At 42.9% G+C, this 20,406-nt stretch overlaps 1 protein-coding gene across 3 annotated transcripts in view; it reads left to right on the top strand.

Annotated features, from left to right (window-relative positions):
* ATRX (ATRX, chromatin remodeler) overlaps window positions 1-12,568 on the top strand; it is a 77,186-nt gene extending 64,618 nt beyond the window's left edge. For all 3 annotated transcript variants that reach the window (XM_009276421.2, XM_009276445.1, XM_009276413.2), the window contains 5 exons: window positions 5,513-5,662; window positions 6,871-6,996; window positions 7,957-8,052; window positions 8,631-8,759; window positions 9,606-12,568. In XM_009276421.2, coding sequence (XP_009274696.1) covers window positions 5,513-5,662; window positions 6,871-6,996; window positions 7,957-8,052; window positions 8,631-8,759; window positions 9,606-9,884 — 780 coding nt within the window. In that variant the 3' untranslated portion in view covers window positions 9,885-12,568. The remainder of the gene's footprint in view (window positions 1-5,512; window positions 5,663-6,870; window positions 6,997-7,956; window positions 8,053-8,630; window positions 8,760-9,605) is intronic.
* The last annotated feature ends 7,838 nt before the right edge of the window (window positions 12,569-20,406 follow it).

Genomic DNA, 20,406 nt, shown 5'->3' with positions numbered 1-20,406 from the left:
ACCCCTTTGGCCAGTTTGGGTTGGCTGTCCTGGCTGTGCCCCCTCCCAGCTGCTCGCTGGCAGGGCATGGGAGCTGCAAAATCCTTGACTAGTGTAAGCACTACTTAGCAACAACTAAAACATCAGTGTGTTACCAACATTATTCTCATACTAAATCCAAAACACAGCGCTGTACCAGCTACTAGGAAGAAAATTAACTCTATCCCAGCCGAGACCAGGACATTTTGCACATAAAAATGAGCTAGTCCAGTAGTTGCAGCGACTCCTTCCTTGATTCTTGCAATCTGTTTAATTGAATTGTGGCTCATGCCTTATTTATAATATCGTAAGTTTAACTTTAATGTTTTATTTCCTATTCTGTCTTTTTTTTGGTCTATCCAATGCTCTAAAATCCTACATAAACAGTCAAGAGCAAGTATCAGCTGTAGGAAATACTGCAGTGGATGTTATTCTCTAAATTGTGCAAGGTTATTCATTCAGAAAGTTAACTATTCCTTATTTCAGTGTAATTTTAACAGAGATGCATGATTTAGCTTTATAATTATAAAACTTCTTAACAATTAAATGAATTTAACAACACACTCGTAGCATTTTCTTAAAAAAGTTGATTAAAAGGACTATTGATATGCTTATGAAAACATTTTATTGTAACATCGATTAATTACATAGCATTTGGAGATTAAAATTTTCTTTAAGATCATGTTGCATGATATTCCGATGCTTTGTTCATGGTAAGTTCAGCACACTCAACCTGATCTCTGCAGCTCTTAGCTGGAAACAAAGGCCATTAAAACTTTACCTGTATTTCTCTTCCGTCATTGAGCTGTCTATCCCTTGCTTACAAAGACTGAGCTGTTCCTTTATAATTACCAGCAGAGCAAAATAGGCATTTAGGCTAAAAGGCAGCTTTAGTTCTGCCTTTTACAGGTTTTGTGTATAATTGTCTCTCTTTGTCTTCAGGCCTCTTTTACATCTTCAAAGCATAGTCTGTTGAACAATGTTATCACTGTGTAATTTCACTGTTGTGCAGACAGTAAGGTAAGGGATTACCTTTGTAATCCTTAGCACTGGTGTGAAATGCACAGTAGAAACACGTAAATATACTAAAAGTGTCAAGTGGAGATAGAGCTAGGCTCTGAAAGAACAGATTCCTCAGAACATGGGTACAAAGATGTTTGAAAATACGCATTTTAGAATTGACCCCTTCCAAGCATGCTTTTTAGAGGGAATTATGAGTAGGAATTAGGTGAAATGCTTTCCATCTTTTCTCCAGCCGTCTAAGCGTGAATGTGGAAAAACCTGGAGGGATAATAGGTTTTCTGCTGGATGTCTGCTAAGTCAGAGACCTTCCTGACTTCAGTTGACACCCCACAGTAGGAAGCTTCTTTAGGTACGCAGCCAGGAATCATGTATGTTGAGAAGGAGTGATTCAGAGCTAAGCGTTAGGGTTCTTCTTGTAACTCTAGTTTTAACACACTTTTCAACTTCTTTGATGTAAGAGAAAAAAAATGTTTTTTAATTTTTTTGCTTTTAATGGGCTAGGAGAATTCAGTCAATACTGTTCTGAAAGTCAGAAGTAAAGCTGTTCTGTGAGTGAAGAAACAAATACTACTTGATTTTTAAAATGTATCCTTGAGAATTTTGTTTTTGCAATAATCCAAGTTTCAGTCAAAGACCAGTTTCTTAGAAAGTGTTGTTAAGCGGGGAGGGGGGAGATGTTGAATGTTGCTATTTTATATAAAAGTCACATGGCAAATGTGCAGTATGTAGTTTTCCTGGAAGCTTATCAAAGTTTCATGTCAAGTTTTAATTTTAGCAGCAGTTTTCTGCCCTTTGCGGTCTGAACAAGAGCTTCAGGTTGCCGAGGAGCACTGAGGAGCCAGTGCGTATGGTTCTCAGGGAAAAATGCCTATTGCACCACAACCGTAACTTCGTAGTGCCATTTCTCTGCCCTTACCCCTCTGAAACAGCTTCTGTGTCTTGAACAATGTAAATACTTGGTTTTAACAGAATGTTTTTGTTACAAATGTTGTTACGTGAATTATTAAATTAGTCTTAACTTCCACTGCTTGATTTCATTCATCCGCTATCCCTGCAGAGTTGAAAAGGACTACTTAGAAATTCAGTCCAAAAAAGGTGTAACAGGTTGCTTAAGACTGAGTAATCACTCAGTCATGTTTTCTGTCTTTAACTATAGAAATAATTACTGTATATAGGCCATGAGCTTTATGCAAATGTAGTGACTCGTTATCTAACACAGACTAAAGGCATAAGCAGGTTTTGTTATTATTTAGAGTAGCAATTCAAAAGGAAAAGATGGTGTAAGGTGAGAGAATTCTGTTCAATGTATTATGATTGTATTTCGGGTGTTACACTTTACTTTGCTCTGAATTTAACAGTGGATCTGGAGTCTTTTTTTAAATCGGTGTGATTTATGACTAGGCTATTGTTGGGTTTTTTAAAGTAGGTTCTCACAGACTCTTAACACTCAGCTCCCAAGGGATTGTATACCGGGGTAGACTTGGCTGACATGTAGCTAACGGGAAAAAGTTTTTTCACCACAAATACTGATAGCCGGACTCGGTGATAAGTGCAATGCTTGTGACTTACCTTGGCCAGTGCGATACGTATTTCAGAGCAGTGTATATGAGGTAGGAGCTGGACAAAGACAAAATGGGGGGGCACTGTGTGTCCCTCGGAGCTGGCACTATTGCACCCTCTGTGCCTTGCTTACTCTTCCCCAGATCAGCGCGTTCAGTGGATTAGAGTCACAGTCACATTTTTATGTGAAATGAAAACTTGGCTCAGTTGAGGTCATGTAATGCAGATTGGAAAAGCAGATTAAAATAATAGTTCCGATTCAGTTGGATAAAGTATATCATTATTTTATACTACCTCAGGACATAGCCAGGGCATGTGTTTTACTGTAGTTCCATACTGGTGGACAATTTTATGAATTTTGGAAGGCTGTTGATCTCAGAATCAGAAGAATTTGCTGCTTATTAAATTTATTTTCATTTTTAACCTTGGTATTAAATGTTCAGTTGGTTGAGAAAAACTTGTTTATGAATTACAACATAACTCGCATTCCTTCATGGAAGATTTCCTTTCTAATACATTTATCTCTCCATAGCATTTAATTTCCATCAGGATTTTAAAAAGACAAACCTTTTTTTAAAATTCAAAACCTTTTTTCAGTATCTGCATTTTTTCATTCATCACCAGGATTTTGTCTTAAAGCTTATAAATCAATTGATAATTGTTCTATCAAGCTAAACAAATGAAAAGGAATACTTACTCTGATTTTTTTTTTTCTGTGTAAGGTGAATTTATTATTTTTTTCATTGTAAAATTAAACAAACTAAATGGCAGTACCTTCCATATCCCAGTTTTCAAGCTCCATCATTAAAGTGAATGCAAAATAAAGTTTAGACAAAGAAAAGCAAATACACAGTTGGATGTAATTTAAACCACATTTTGAAGACTGTGTTGGCTAAGTGAGTGTGGATTATATTCCAGTATTGTTTTCAATAATAGTGTTACCATGGAAATTAATGCATATGCGCGTCCAGGAACCCTCCACACACTGGTGTACAGCTACGGTATGCTGAGAGCGCTTTAATTGTCTTAGCTTACTTTTGTAATACCTTCTTGACTTCTTCACCCACTTCCTCTAGATGTTTTCATCATATCCTATTATTGCATCCCTTTTCTCTCTCTGCCTTCTCTCCCACCACCCCAAAAATACCATTATTTGTTCCTTGTGCCCATTAGTCGTGCAGATATTACACTGAATATTTTGTTGAGGAGCTGGCAATGAAAGCATTGATTCAAATGTAGGGAGACTAGATAGTAGAAGGATGAAACAAAGACTAGCTTATATAATTGGTTAACATAATTGAGTTTTAAACACACACGGAAACAAACAACTTTTTGTAGCTGTTGTGACAAAACCACTGGTGAGGGCTTCCACGTGCAGTTCCCAGTGTTGTTGCAAAAATCTGTTTGCTTGTGGGTACAAGCCATTCTTTCCAATCATTGCTCTATCTAGATTATAAAATGTCAGGGTAGGACAGTTTATATTCCTGTTTGTACAAATGCCTGGCAGAATAAGGGTGTGATGTGGAGTGGACTGTAGGTATTCATATAATTCTACTGCAAAAAGTATATTCAGTGTATTCGCTGTAACTCACTTCAGGAGTGGTCCAAAAGTTCAATGAGATAATGTTTTAGTAATACGAATCTTAGACTGAATGCTAAGGTACATTGGAGCTTTCTTAATTCAGCAAGCTCATCGGTGATACAAGTGCATTTAAAAAAACTCATGTTCAATAATTACCTTCAAAAGGGGACTCCTGTGGTGCAGCATGAGCAGTTTTTAATAGTCTTACAGAGTGTGTTTTTCTTCATCCTTCGCAGTATTACCTTTATTTTAACACAAAGAGGCGTCATCTTTGAAAAACTGTGGAGACTGGAATGTTGACTCAGTGAGAATGAGGACTGCAAAACCATTCCTACCTACCTTGAAATATCAGCTTTTCACATTCATTTTCTCTATCTGTTTTTATATCACTTTTTAATTGAGATAATGATCTATCATAATGTGGCATCTGTAGTCCGGACAAGGGCAGTAGCAACTTAATATTTTGGTTAGCAGCTAGTTTGTTTTTGCTTTATCTAGGAAATATTCAGCATGCTGGTAACTCTGCATTTCAAAAAAACACTAATAGGACTTATGTATAATTTTTTGTATTATAAATCTTAGACTGAATGCCGAGCTATATTTAAGCTTTCATATATATATATAAATAAAAATACAGATATGTATCTAAAATGTTAGTATGCCTGTGAACAAAACCTTCCCAATAGTTTGCCATTATAAAGGATATTGTAAATATTTTGGTTAACCTTAAAAGCAGTTAAGCATTAGGGGTATTGTGGAATATAGAGGTCTAAATTGCAACCTGCTGATCAAATCCTGTTCATAGCAGTGATTTGACCTTTCTTAGTCCAGATGGGTGGGGGATTATTTATCTCGACATGTATCTTAACAGTTTTAAGAAAGCAGCCTTTTCTGTTGAATGCTGATGGACAGTTGATGGACCAAAGTACTACTTAGTGTTTTAAATCTAGTAGAGGTGCTCTTTATGTATTATAGAGGGAGATTATTGATAGGTCCTCTCAGGTATCCAGCCTAAGCAAAGGAAAAATCATTGAGCACATTCCATTCTTTTTGGGTTCTCAAACTTCATTTATTGTTGAGGAATCTGAGTGCGTTCCTGTGGTTCATTAAGTGATTGGACTGTCATCTCTGTAACAGATTGTTAATCCATTACCCTCTCTCTGAGGAAAATTGTACTTTTAAATTACTTTTTAATTTTGTTTCACTGTGAAGTGCTCCGAGCTGCTATTTGTGAATTTGGATCAAAGCAGGAAGTTAGACATGCACAAAGAGTAAATATAGTAGAGCTACGGAGTGACTTCTCATTTTATCGTCTCTTCATTTGGACAGGATACAATTCTGGCAGAATTGCTTCAAATCAATAAAGAGTATATAGTTGGATATCACGAACATGATTCACTCCTGGACCATAAGGAGGAAGAGGAACTCACTGAAGAAGAAAGGAAGGCAGCATGGGCAGAATATGAAGCAGAAAAGAAGGTAAAGCTATCTAATCAGGTTTACGTATATGAAAATAACCTTTCCAGATTTAAGTACCACTTACCTTTTCAGTTTGTTTTGGGGAAATTAATTTTCTTATAGGCCAAGAAATGGATATGTAAAGCAAATTTTGACATATGAAAAATGGAGATATACCGTGTCTTGTTTGCTCTTTCTATGCTGGTCTTTTGTGTGTATTTTCTTTGTTACTTTCATTTAAAAGTTACTTTTTCCTTTTACACACACATTTTTTTCTATTTCATGATAAAACTCAACTGGTGTCCTGTGTAATACCTCTCTTTTACCATTTGAGGGAAATTTCTAGCTCCGTTAAAGGTATACAATTAATTGCAGAATTTTTTGTCACGATCCCACAAACATATAAGCATTTCCCAGAAAGGACCTAAAAGCTTGCTTCCCCCCCCCAGTTATTCCCTGTGTCTTGTTTATTTGATGTTTAAGCAGGTGGTAGAATGAAGAAAATTGTAAATTGGCTACAGGTTTGGGATTTTTTTTTACTGCAAAAGGAATATGATAACTTGGTGTAACTGGAGTCTAATAGCAGAAAATTCCTGGAAAGGCAAAGTTTGGTCTTCAGATCTGATCAGTAATCTGAAAGTACAAAAAGTGGATGTATAATTGCCACTGACCATCTTGAGTGAACAAATAACAAATAAAATGGAGTATTGAGAAGAAGGTTTTGTGAGGGAGAAGAAATAGGAAGACATAATACAGTAAGCACTGAAATTGTCGTATGAGAAATCCATATGGGAGGTGAGCTTTATATTCCTGCTAATAAATTATGCCTTTTACTTCCTCAAAATTTGGTTACAGTCAGGTCAAACTCAACATTAAGTAGCGGGTTTGCAATATAAAAAGTGCATCTTAAACAACTTAAGATATACTAATAAGCCTTGGTCATTTTTTTTTTTTCTTAGTGTACCAAATAATTATAATTAAGCTAAACTCCTGTATTACTCAAGACTAGAACTTCGGTTCCTCCGTGATTAAAATGTCCTTCTGAATTGAGGTTTGGAAAGGATCTTCAGTTTACTGAGATAGGTTAGCCTTCATGCGCAACATACAGTGCTTGTAGTCTTCTCTAAGGGCTGGTTTTTCTGCGTATGGTATTTCATGCGTTATTATAGAAGACCATGAATTATCAGAGTTATTCAAATACAAGTGCATTTTGTGGTTTTTTTTTTAAGGGCTTGACTATGCGTTTCAACATGCCAACTGGGACCAATATGCTTCCCACAAATTTCAACTCTCAAACACCATATATTCCTTTCAATTTGGGTGCTCTGTCAGCAATGAGTAATCAACAGCTGGAGGTAAGTAGCAATCCAAGTAGCGTAACATGTCGGTGTTGCTGTAAGCGTGCATGGTTTTTTCCGTCACAAATAATGGATAATGTCATTCTTAAATATCTTGATACTTATGTAATTGTATCCTGTCTTTAATAGGGTTTTTTTTTTGTGTGTGTAGCTATATTGAAGTCTAACTTGTATGCATATAAACCCATACCTGTGTAGTATCTCAGGATTCTAGAAGATTAACTGCATTCTTTGCAGACGTTAATTACCACATCTAGCTTTCTACCTCCATCCGTCTTCTCTCCAAGAAGGAATGGAGAGGAACGCATGCTCTGTTCCTCAGTTACCTCAGGTCTTGGTTTGCCATCTTAGCTGAAGTAGCTGAGGGCGTTTCTTCCTAATAAGATGCCAGGCTGTAAACTGCAGGAGTTGAAGCACAGTTGTCTTACGATACCTACTAGTGTCTGGTGAGGAGTCTGTGCTAAAGAATTGAAAACCTCTAACAAAGTGTGGAAATCAGGGGGACCTGTGTTGAATATACCTGAGGAATAATACACAATATATGCCAGTATTATGCTAAAATAATAATTTATTATTTATTAACTAGATAATTTAGCATAATAGATAATATTTTGAGCACATAGAATGAGTTGAAACTGTAACATTATCAAAGTCAATATCGCAGAAAATTTGTCTGGGTAGAAATGTAGTACTCCTGTGATGATCTGAAAACCTTTGGGTACAAAAATAGTTTTCTATAAATACTGTCCACTGTACAAATTGGCAGATTTATACATGTTGTTCAGTTACTCTGTGCTGAAATTCAGTTGTGTGGAAGCTTAGACTCATTGACTTGTGCAAATTGAGAGAAACAAGTAAAGTCTAGGTACACAAGGCAAAGATGATGAAAACTTACAAAAGGTTGGCAAAGAACTGTGTTCTTTGTGCTTTATAATTAATTTTCTGGTGTTTTCTCAGGACCTTATTAATCAGGGAAGAGAGAAAGTCGTGGAAGCAACCAACAGTGTAACTGCAGCAAGAATTCAGCCCCTTGAAGACATCATTTCAACCATAGTGAGTGAAATGGATAACTGTAGGTTTAGATCAGGAGATGGGAAAATGTTAAAAGTTATCGGGCAAAGAAATTACTATTGTATATGGTCACTCAGCTAATTAATTGCATTATTAATGAATATAATTTCCAGTTTGTATTGACCTTTATCCCTGCAGCTTGCAGTAACCCTTAATGGTATCTAGATGACATAGAGCCTTAGAGGACTAGCAGTTTAGATCCATAATTATTTGCCATGCTCTGAAAATGCTGATTTCCTACGAAGAATAATAATAATTATACACAAATAAGATTTATTTCCTATATCTTGTCCTTATCTATCTATCTTTCTGTCTATCTTGGGCTGCCACATTTCTCACTTGCTCCCAATAATCTAGAGGTATATTACCTTAATTAGCAGTTAGAAGAACTAGTAACTCATAGTTCAGATTCTGGTGGAGTATAATTTTGCATTTACTGGAAATTGGGCCGTGTTTTAACTCTTGACGCAACTCTGAACATAATGCAAGAGCTCAGTTACCATTAGGCTTTTGTTAAAATGACTAGTGCCAAGAAGGTTTTGTTTTTTCTTCCTTTTCAGTGGAAAGAAAATGTAACACTCACAGATAGCCAAGTACAGGCCCTGGCACTAAGCAGACAGGCAAGCCAGGAGCTTGATGTCAAGCGCCGAGAAGCCATCTATAACGATGTCCTTACTAAACAACAGATGGTAAAATATCTAATATTTATTTCATCAACTGTCCGTGTTTGAACTGGGATGTTGAGTATGGACTTTGCATGTGTGTGTTCATAAAACAGAAGTGTATGTTTAGGTACATAAATATGTACTTACAGAATGTGTGTTTCAATGGATCAAGTATTTGCTGGCGTTGTGTAACGGTGTATGACACATAACATCAGGAGGTGGTGACTTCCGCAGTCTGTTGGATTGCATTGCTCAGCCTCATCGAAGGAGACTCCATGAGAAGCTCATTTAAAAAAAAAATACTCGCCAGATTTTCCTGTTGAAGTAGTTTGCTTGAAGGTCACGAGGCTTAAAGAGAAATCTGATTCCCGGAGCTCAGAAAGCAGCTTACGAAACGCACATCTTAGAAAGTATTGGGAATGTTTTTTCAGCTTAGAATTATTTTGCAAAATCTGAAAGTTGCCTGGATTATGTCAATGGGAAGCGTTTTCTCTTAGGCAAACAAACATTTAGTGACAGTCCGCATGCAGGACTTTCAAAGGGAAGATAAATGGTACCTGACAAATAATGTTGTAACTTATACCTGGGAATAATTTCACAGTACAGCGCATGTTGCCGTAGCAACTTACCTAAATGCTGCATGCAATACAATAGGCAAGTCATTAAGAGAACTTAGCCCTAAATGGTGTTACTAAATGGTTTCTACAGTAATCAGCTTGTGAATACCATCACATTAGTGATGGTGATAACAATGGTGCTTTTTTTCCTTCAGCCATGCTATCCCTAACAAATTGATTTTAACTCTGAACTTGATACTTGCAGCATTGAGACGGGTGGCGCAGTTATAACAGCTCTGCTTTCCCTTCACAGTTAATCAGTTGTGTTCAGAGGATACTTATGAACAGAAGACTACAGCAGCAGTACAATCAGCAGCAACAGCAGCAGATGTCTTACCAGCAAGCAGCAATGAGTCATCTCATGATGCCAAAGCCTCCAAATTTAATCATGAATCCTTCCAACTACCAACAGATAGATATGAGAGGAATGTATCAGTCAGTGTCTGGTGGTATGCAGCCACCACCGTTGCAACGAGCACCACCCCCAATGAGAGGCAAAAATCCAGGGCCTTCCCAAGGGAAATCAATGTGATTTTGCACTAAAAGCCTAAAGGATTGTTAAAATCAGAGAAAGAACTTTTATTTTTTTAGGAATCAATGGCTTAACAGAACTCAACTGTAAAAAAAAAAAAAAAAAAAAAATAGTTTGGTTGGTCCCCTTAAATGCCATGTTCCATATTAGTGTTTCACCTTTGTTTAAATAGGACATAATGTTTTCCCTGTTGTCAGTGATGTTGCCTAGAATCTTCTTACATATGTTGAGTACAGGAGATAACAAGTTGTTTTCAGTGAAAACAAGTCCTCCCGTAACAGTAGCATCTCCACAGGTTTCCTGTCTAAACTCCTATGCTTGCTTTTAGTGGCTGCGAAGCTGTCATCAGATTTGAGAAGCTTAGGAAGGACTGCAGGTCTGTATGTTTCAGTATGCCATATGTGAGTTGTAAACAGCTGAGTTCTTGATTAGAGTTGATTCCTCAAATTATGGAATACTTTTCTGCTTACCCATTTCTTTATATTAGTGGGAATATTATAACAGAAATAGTCTAGTTTCCTTATGACTGAGGTCTGGACTCATACTATATCATCTATGCTGAATGAAACAGGAACTGAAAATACTCTTTGAAACAGAATTGAGTGCAATATTCTTAAATACTACTGCTCTGAAACTTTTGAGTCGTGCAGTTACATAGAAACTGTGTATACAGCCTTAAATAGTGACTTGGGGAAGGTGACTGTTCTTCCCTGGTCTTCTGCCATTTTTTATTTTCAGTTTTACGTGATGGAATAACAAATGGTGATCTCAGAGTTGGAGATGTTTTTCCTTCACACGCTCATTTACGCTGCGCGGAGTCCAATACAAAGCACATTTCTGTTAACTCCTCAATGCTGGTGCTACTGTCTTTTCCCATTGCCGGCAATGGGAGACGGCCCAAGAAAATTAAAATCCTGGTATTTTGGGGGTTAAAACAGTGATGGTGGCCAGGGTCAAAACCCTGTTACATAAACAACTTTAAAATGGCAGAACCATTGCTGATTTAAAATCGATACAAAGAAAGTGCTGAAGCAACTTCCAGAGCTGCCAGAACAGTGAAATAACTTTTCCTCTATTAGATAAGAGTTTTGGTTATGCACTCCTCCCCATTCCCTTTCCGTTGTGTGAAAACATGATTTAGTACACAAAGAGCTTGATTTTTTTTCTTTTTTTTTTTTTTTTTTGGTTTGGGATTTTGGGGTTGGTTTTCTGTAGACCAGAGATACATTTCTGGTTTATTATATATCATTAGCACTCTCTTTATCCACACTTTTTGTGCTTGTGAAGATCTAATTAAATACAAATAGGGCTTTTCTTTGAATATAGTTTGTTTGATTCTTCCCCCCCCAAAAAAAAAAGTTTATAATCTGGGGGTAGAAGTAAGTGACAGGAACATTTGAGGCAATGGTGTATCGACTACAGAGAACTCTGGAGAAATGAGCGGATGGAGACGTTTGCTCCAGATATTGCTGGACTCCTCTGACTTGCTGACATGAACTAAAATTGTTTTGGTTTCTGGAAGGTTTCTTGCAGGAGTTTGAGTTCTTGCCCTGAACGGACAAGTGGTTTTTTGCATCTAAATATGCAAATCTTAGGCGACATTTCATTTTGTGATTGAAACTTGGTTTGTGATCTGAACAGAGTTTGTTTGATCTGTTGCAAAACCAGCTAACAAGTTGCTGTCTTGGACTCTTATTACAAGATACCACAAAAGAACCTCCGTATGCTCTAGTGCTTTGCCAGCTCTACAGTTAAATTTAATTTAGGGGGAGGGGAGCAAAAAGAGACGTATCCACACTAGAAGAAACGAAATGTGAGACACAGAGACAAACATTTGAAGGCAAATGTACTCTGGGCAACTCTCACCGATATTCCTACATGTCGTGAATAAGAGAAGTACTTTCTACCAAACCTGGGAATGTTCAGTGGAGTTTTACAGTAACTCAAAGACTTAAATGTGGAAGTTTTAGGCAACATTTAAAGGCACATTTTTTTTCATTCTGGACAAAACTATGGATAACAGAAGACTAACGCATAAGAAGAAATCCGAGATAAGCATTGAAATAAAACTTGGACCACTTTGCGTACATGTTTCTCACTTGACATTTTAGCTGCATAACAATGTGCTTTGAGTATAACATCAAGCTTTAACAAATATTTAAAGACAGAACATACATCAATAAGATAATAAGAGGCTCACTTTTATATTTGTTTTAGATGTTTTAACTAGATGAAATGGCTTAAGATGACGAATAAAAATGTTGCTTGTAATACAGTTTTGCCTGCTAAATTCTCCACATTTTGTAACCTGTTTATTCCTTTGGATGTAAAGCGTTTTTGCTTAGTATTGTGATATTGTATATGTTTTGTCCCAGTTGTATAGTAATGTTTCAGTCCATCAACCAGCTTTGGCTGCTGAAATCATACAGCTGTGAAGACTTGCCTTTGTTTCTATTAGATGGCTTTTCAGTTCTGTATTAAATATCTTAAGTACTATAGAAAAGGTGTCACCTCTTCCTATAAGGCTGTTTTGTAATATATATAAGGACTGGAAATGTGTTTTTAAAGAGAAGAAGCATTCAAGTATGACGATATACTATCTGTGTTTTCACCATTCAAAGTGCTGTTTAGTAGTTGAAACTTAAACTATTTAATATCTCATTTAATAAAGTGACCAAAATACATCAACGTGCCTTGTGCTACATTCGCAATACAGCGTTAACTCCGCAGGGACACAGGCTGAGAACGTGTCTTTTGAGAACTGCGCTGCGCTCTGAGTTTAAGCTCTCTTCTTTTTTCCACAGCGAGGTACCCGGGACTGGATGTAGCCGTTAATTTCATGTAGGGAAAACAGTTGTGGTCCAGGTTTTCAAGTTACATGAATTAATAGCAGCTTCTGCAGCCAATCTGTCTGTTACAAATGAAGAGTGAGTTATCGCCCAGCAATGGTAAATTGGTAAGAGTGAGGTGAAGTTCTACTTGGTCAAATTAGAATAACCTACTTGCATATTTTAACTTCATAATTGTACTTCTCCCTTTCTTAGTTATTAAATCCCACCTGTTGGGCAAAAAAACCCTTTTCTACACAAAAAAACCCCACGTGGCAACTGTGTTTTAAATCTGCCCCTATGCTCGTTCCCTGTACTTGAAGCTTTTTTGTGGCTCCTGGCCAGCGCTGCAGCCACGTTACTGCCCCGGCTGGGTCTGCTCGGGGAGGTACAGCTGGTCATGCCGGTGGCTGAGAACGGGCAGACGCCGTGGAAATCGTGTCTGGTGTGAAATAATCAAATTGTGCTGCAAGGGGCAGCGTGAGCAACGTGTTTTTAAATATCCCTGTAACTTTGAACTCGATTAAAAACTTTAACGGAGGGCAGCGGGAGGCTTGTGCATGTGGCGGAGGCTGGATATTGGCTGTCCGCGTCGGGCTGGGGAGCGTCCTGGGACGAGTCCCCCCCCATCCAAAACAGTCCCGCAAGGTGCTCCAACGCTGAACAGCGACGTTCTGATGTGTCGGGTGCTAAATGCTTACCCTGTGGGGTTTTTTGTCTTTACCTTAAAAGCAGAACCACTCTGGGCAGGGTAAAGAAAAGTAAATTCGTCGGTTCAAGCAAAAAGAGTTTTGGAGACGGATAAATTTTCAACGTTTATGGAAATACAAATGTCCTAAACATTCCCAGCTGGAGATGGGCTGGAAAAATGCTGGTGTGGCAGCATCAGCCACGTAAGCACGCAGCGTCTGAACTGCCCTTCCCAGACCTGCTCAGGTGTCGAAATAACCCCACGTGCAGCCTCTGTGCTGCAGGACACACCCTGGAGACGCGTCCTAGCGTAGAGCACCAGCAGGACTCCACCCAAGCATGTCTTCAGGAGAGCTGCGCTGCTGTGGAAGGTTGAGAGCAAGCTGTGGCCTCGGAGATGGTTCGGGTCTCGGAGGCGTGCACAAACCTTCCTCCGGCGACGGCAGGCCGGGCGCTCTGCAGCGAACGGTCTGGAGCAGCTCCCGCTCTGCCGTGTGCACGCGGGATGAGTGGTTCATCCTTCTGTGCGTGACCCTGGGTCGCCTCCGCGCGTGCAGCCGCCGCACAGCACACGCAGAGAGGCATTTTTCATCTGGACGCAGCTCCTGTACCTGCTGTGCCCGGTGAGGAGGTGCCTCGGGAGGAGGCGGTGATCGAAGGAGGGTGTTGGGAAAGGGCTGAGGCCTGAAATGGGGACGCTGCCCTGGAGAAGGGCAGGGGGGTTCTGGGGGGGAAGGTGAGCACAGGGGGAGGTGGGGTCACCCCTTGGGTCTGTGCTCGGCCACTTTCGAGGGCTGATCTCAAACGCCACCTTAGCTTCGTGTTTAATGACTGGTGAAAACTATTTGAGATGCTGAATGTGAAACGGTAATTGATACCTGGGGCATTAATCGAAGCTTAATGCGGTGACAACAGCTACTTTTATAATTCAACTGCACAAAGCGCGTTTCTCATTTCTGTGGGTTCTTGCTGATGCCCGTTAGCAGCAGCGCGGGCGGATGCGTGCGCTCGCGGATCACGCATGCGGTGGTGATCTGCCACGCTCAGTCACGGGCCTCTTAGTGCCAAACGCTTCCTGGTACAGTGAGGGAAGAGCCCGAGACTCCTCGGTGGAGTCGGCTTTGCAGGTCTCTTGCTCAAACCCAGCCAGAGCAGGTACAAGACCACGTCCTTGGTTGTTTTCCATGATGAGAATTTAATGCCTCCGAAGCAGTTACTTGCTTTGGAAAAAAACAATCAAGTCTTATGCTCCCTGTTGCATGGCTTACTCCTCTTGGTTTAAATTCCTCTCTACAATTCCACTTTACGCTGTCATTTTGGCTGCTGGCGGTGCGTGGATCACAGGCTCTGGTGCTGGGTTTTGCCGTTTGTTCTCCCCCTCCTGACTGCAGGTGTGTTTTGTCTTTACCTTAAAAGCAGGATCAGGGGCTGCGTTTGCGGAGCTTCAGCCATAGAAAGTGCCCTTCCTGCGGCACTGCCTGCTGTGTCCCACCTCCGTCCCAGGAGCTGGACTCTGTGCCTGCGTTTCTGACCGTGTCTCTATCTTTGATGGCTGCCCCGGGTGCCTGTAGCACCTGGAGAAGCAGCACATTGCACCTACGTTGCATGTTTACCCACTAATTACTTTCAGCAGCAGGTCCCCACTGTGTTGTTTCCCATCCAAGTGGTTTTCCAGCAAGGCCTTGGCGCTGTTTTGTTCTCCAAAGAGCAGAGAAATAATTTATTTGCATCTGCTGGTTAATAAACGATAGTGAGATATCAGGTAACCCAAATATCACCCTCGGTGTATTGTATGTCCTGTGGCTTAGGGGGAGCGCTCAGTAACCTCACTTTATTTCCTTGCAGCACCTTTGTCATTATAAAGCTTCCTGGATTGAGCTGAAGCCGGACTTTGCCCTGCAGACCGCTCCCCCCGCCGGGATAGTTGGTGTTTCAGCCAAACCCGCGAGTACGAGTTGACTCCAAGCGCTGGGTTGCAGGAGAGGACATCGTCCTTTGGATGAGGTACCCGGGGTCATCTTCTACCACCAGCGCTATCTCGAGGGGTGCGGATGTCTTTGTCTCACCATCACCAAGAATTTCAGCCCTTCTCCTTCGGGGATGCTCCATCCCTGGGTGCCCTTTGGGGAACATCTCAGCCACGGTCCGGCAGCTGCAACACATCTCTCTGGACGTACTGCCAGCTGGAGCAGCACCTAACCAGAAGGGCCCCTTCCCTGCCTTTCGGTGCCGAGTTTCTGGACTCCCTCTGCAGTTTCGAGCTCTCCATCGTGTTCTCCGGGGGAGGTAAGTCTCTGGGGCCTCCCCTCCTTCCCCCCCCCCCAGAGAAAGGAGCCCTGAGCCGCCTGTCCCACCCAGGAAAGCTCCCCACAGGCAGCGGGGTCTCCGCAGGGACATCCCTGAGGCCATGTGTGCGTTGCCACTTGTAGGTCTGTCTCAGGCAGCGGGGTCTCCGCAGGGACATCCCTAAGGCCACGTGTGCGTTGCCACTTGTAGGTCTGTCTCAGCCCCCTCCCAGACCGTCCCCGTGCCTCGGGTCACGCGCCAAAGCTGGGGAGACGGACGCTTTCGCTGGGTTTGCGCTGTGCTGTGCTCAGCGCCATGTTGGCTTCACACAGAGGGTTTCCCTCCGTTTCTGAATCCCTCCGTAGCGAGACTCAAGAAATTGCCCATCTCTTTGCCGCCGACCTCCTCCCTCCTGCTTTGCACAGCTGCTCCCGGGATAATGTTTCCCTCACAACGTGCCCAGCCCTCTCTGGGTGGAAGGAGAAGGGTTGAAAGCAATGCCTTTTGTCCTGTTTACTGTGGTGTTTTCAGACCCACGGCTTTTTCTGTGTAAAACAGCACTGGGGGGGTGAAGGGCGCAGCGGGGTTTCTGCGGGACTGCGGCCGCCCCCCGCACCAGCCACCTTTGCCTTCCCTTTGGGAGAAGTTTTTCAGCTGGCCATTGTAACTTTGAAGCGCATGGAAACTATATGAGCCGAGATCCCAAACGTATGTTGACGTTTCCTTTTGCTAATTTAGGAGAGAGTCTCTCAGGTTGAAGCATCGCAAACGTATTTTCCTCTAAAACTTTCCTAGCAGAAGCAGGGGAGCCCCTCGGGCCCGACCACCACCACCGGAGCAGATGCACCTCGGCCGAGGCCCCGTACGCCGCCCCGGCTGCAGGGTCCATCTGCCAGCCCCGGAAAAGCGCCCGAGCCAAAGGAGCAGTCGGCGTCTCCCACTGGCTTTCGCCGGGCAGAGCGGGAGCTGGTGGGGTAACGGCTGGACGAGGCGACAGCCCGCTCCGCCGCGGGGACGGGCCGGAGAGGTGAGTGTGTCCACGTGAAAACACCCACTGCGCATCGCTGACTGCTCCCCGTGCCACACAAAACGCAGCCACAGTCTGCAGTTGTTAATCCTGCTGCTATTAAGCTCCCAGGTCAGTCAGATTACTTGTATCTTGAAGTGTTTTGTTGAACCAGAACCAAACCCAGTAAATTCTTGCTGAAAGCAACCATTCGGGTGGGATTTAGCAATGCTGAATTCCCCCTTCAGAGAATGTCCCACGTGGGAGATGACACCAACCTTTACAAAGGGGTTTCCAGTAAATTCTTTGTGGATTTTGTTGTTTGCAACTATCGGTTTTTTTGAACCCAGATCCTGAAAAGGTGTTTTACACCGTCCCTCGCACCTGCGCGTCCCTTCGCAGCAGGAGGCTCTGCCGAGGCAGCTCTTCAATTAGGGTATCAGACGAACGAGTCCACCGCGTTGCCCGCACGGGCCAAATCAGCTCCCTTTCGAGTTGGTGAAAAAAGTACTTGGCATTGCTGAGATCAAGTTTTGACCTTCGTTTTGAAGAAAAGGAGCAGGATCTTAACCGCTAGATTTATCCTCGAGCGCAATGGAAAGCCCTGGCTAGAGGGAGGCAGGATCATCCTGGGGAGCAGAGCGAAGCTTGAGGTCTGAGGGATTTCCCTTCGCGCGGGGGGAAGGTCAAAAGTACATTTTAGGACACTTTTCATGAGTGATTGTGCTCCCGACATGGCGGCTGAGGATGAGATGTTTCAGCAGTGACTCAGAGGAAGAAGGTAAATAAACACTTTTTATTTCAAACACAGGATTAAATTCCTTCATGTCTGGATCATTCAAGGTAAAGCTCCTGTAATCTCCTCATTGTGATCCACAGCCCGTCGTCTGGTGGCTGCTGCACCCGCTGCGCCCGGCGCGGGAGCGGTTGGGACAGCGAAGGGACAATGCAGGGATGCGGGAGGTGGCACAGAGGGCAAGAGACGGCCGGGAGCAGAGCTGGGCACCAGGGCTGCTGCTCCGTTAGCAGCACAGCTCGTGAAAAGCTGGTGTGGATCGTCCCTAAGTCAGTGAAATCGCTCTGGGAATTCATGGACTGAAGCTGAAGGAGCTGAGATTTTACCTCGACTGCTTTGCAAGGGGGAGGCTGAGAAACAACACTGTGAAAAATGCAATTGTGATAAGGAAAACCCCAACTCAAAGCCACTACATCAGTATTTGTATGTATTTTTGCATGCGCCGGAGAACCACATTTCATACCAAGTTCTCATCCATGCTGCAAAGTGCCTGTACAACACGCTCCTGCTCCCACCATGTGCTAAAAACCCTCTCTCCTGATCATAGGGGACAAAAAATAAGCCGGGATCATTCCTGGAAGCTTCCCCCGCAGTTTTGCGACATCCCGAGCAGGCAGCGAGGGCAGACATGTGGCACAAGCGTCACCGAGGGCCTGTACTGGCTGCTGGGGCGAGCTGCAGAGCAAGGCCTCCACCGTGAGCATCCCTGGCCCGGCCAGCCTGACTCGAGAAGGGCCGCGGCTCTCCGGCACGGCGCCGGCAGCGGGTGGAAACGCGGAGCTGGCTCAGGGCTGCCAAAACGCTGGCAGGTTTGGCTGAGCCCAGCGGGAGGCGGGAGCTGCCCTGGGGCAGAGGAAAGGTGATGGGACTATGAAAGGTGATGGGACTGCGTGACTAGGCAGCTTCTGCAGAGGGAAATGCCACGTAGCCACGAACGTCCAAGCACTGCCTGCAGGGATGATCTTCATCCACGGTAATTGCTTATAAATGAGGGTTTTTTTAAATTGCTTTTGTTGCTTTCTACTTTTTCTTCACTGATTTTCCGTGATGCTTCAGGTAAGTCTCGTGTGAGATGTGGTGGTTTCATTGCAGGAATGATGGATCCATCCAAACGCTCAGCAGATGCTCCAAATATTTCTCCGCTTGATTTTCGGCAGGACGGTTAATCCACAGCGGCTGCATCACGTGCCGAAGCGCCTCAGCTGCCGACGACTCTCGCCGAGAGCCATGCCGGCGCTTCCCGGGCTCACGGGGCTGCAGAGGCGAGGGAGAGCCCGAGGATGCCGGCCGTGCCCGCGAGGTTCCTCCCTTCGCAGCGACGGTGACGCGCACTCTGGGGCAATCCCATCCGACGGCTAGGAAAGCTGAGCCGCGCCGGGTGCTTGGCGTCGCCCGAGGACCTATTTTGCCCGTGTCAGAGTGAAGGAGAGAGCTAGATTTGCAGTTCTTGGAAATGATGGTTCATTAGACGCCCAGCCGGTCATTTCAGTAGGGTCACGCTTCCAAGGTCCATTCCAGGTATAATTTGATGTCATCCTTGTACAAGAGTTTGGGGTTTAGGTAATTTATCTTTACCATACAAAGCCTTTTTAGAGGTGGTCTTAATATTCATACTGATGGGGAAATACTGGGTTAGTTGTTACAGAGCGCCAAAAAAAAGGGCTAGCAAGAAATCTACAATATAAAGACAATTTTATTGCCGATAAGCTCTTAAAACTCATTTTTTTTTTCCTGTTTCAGTAGGACCTTATTCTTCCTGATGAAAATCCTGACATAGCATCTCTCATTAAAAATAAAATTATTTTGAAATAAATAAATATATAAAATAAATATCATATACATTTTATAAATAGTTTTGTCCTTATGCACAGTATCCATGCTTACATCTGAATAATGTTCCTCGCCCCATTCCCACCCCAACAGCAGGAAAAACCCCACGCATCAGGACCAGTCCACGTAGCATCATCCATGTAGCAAACTCCCGGGCTGCTTAAGCAGGGTACCATTCGAAAGGCTTTTTCTTAGCAGGTAACCATCCCGAGCTTAGCAGCAGCATCTGCAGCAGTTCTGTGGTCTTTTGTTTTCTTTCCTTCTCTTCATTTTTAGGTTTGGTGGTTTGTTTTTTTTCCCCGCCCTGGTGAGCAGGTTTGCTCGCCTGCTTGTTCCTTTAAGCAACCGTAACACTGAATATTCGGCCTCTCTTGTAGCAACCGGGTAAAGAAAGTGAATGAAAACGAAAGATTATATGTAGGGTTCCCTCCCTTCCCCTGCCCCCACCCCCATAAATAACCCAGGTTCGATATACGCTTGAAACAAGGAGGAACAGCAGTGTCTGAATTCAATGTAAGTGCTTTCCTATGTCATCTACGCTTACAGGAATGATGGAATGACTATTAATATAGTGCTCTGGGAAGAAGCTTGGGAGCCCAAGTATGTACACTGACGGGGCAGCTGCAGGAAACATCACCTGTAGTGGAAGAGGTCTCTGTACATCGCGGGTATTTTGGCAGGGTCCACAGGCCTGGGTAAAAAATGAGTGAATTTCTGATGTCTCTTAGTCCTGTACCCCTCTCGGGGGGAGCCGTCCTTGTTCAGCGCCACGTAGTAATGCCTCTCCGAGTCGGGATGCTTGTAGAGGGTTGAGGCGTATGTGTTGTACCAGTTCTCTTCAAACTGCTCTCGGAAAACGCACTCCCGTGTGAGCTTCTTCTGCGTTGGGGCAGAGGCGGGAGGGGAAGAAAAAGACATTTGTGTCAAAAATTAAAAAAAAAATAAATCTTTTCCTCCTTCCTTCACTTTATTTTCCTATAATTTTCCCAGCTACCTTCTCCTGGCTCCCCTGAGGACGAGGACTGCGCTGCCGGGGACGTTTCCCCTGGGTGAGAGCTGGAAACAGGCACAAACCGTACAAGCCGG

The sequence above is a fragment of the Aptenodytes forsteri genome, unplaced genomic scaffold (genome assembly GCF_000699145.1).
Source record: "Aptenodytes forsteri isolate BGI_AS27 unplaced genomic scaffold, ASM69914v1 Scaffold107, whole genome shotgun sequence".
In the NCBI taxonomy this organism is placed as follows: domain Eukaryota; kingdom Metazoa; phylum Chordata; class Aves; order Sphenisciformes; family Spheniscidae; genus Aptenodytes; species Aptenodytes forsteri.
The sequence above is the reverse complement of the archived record's forward strand: the minus strand, read 5'-3'. Positions and strand labels throughout refer to the sequence as shown.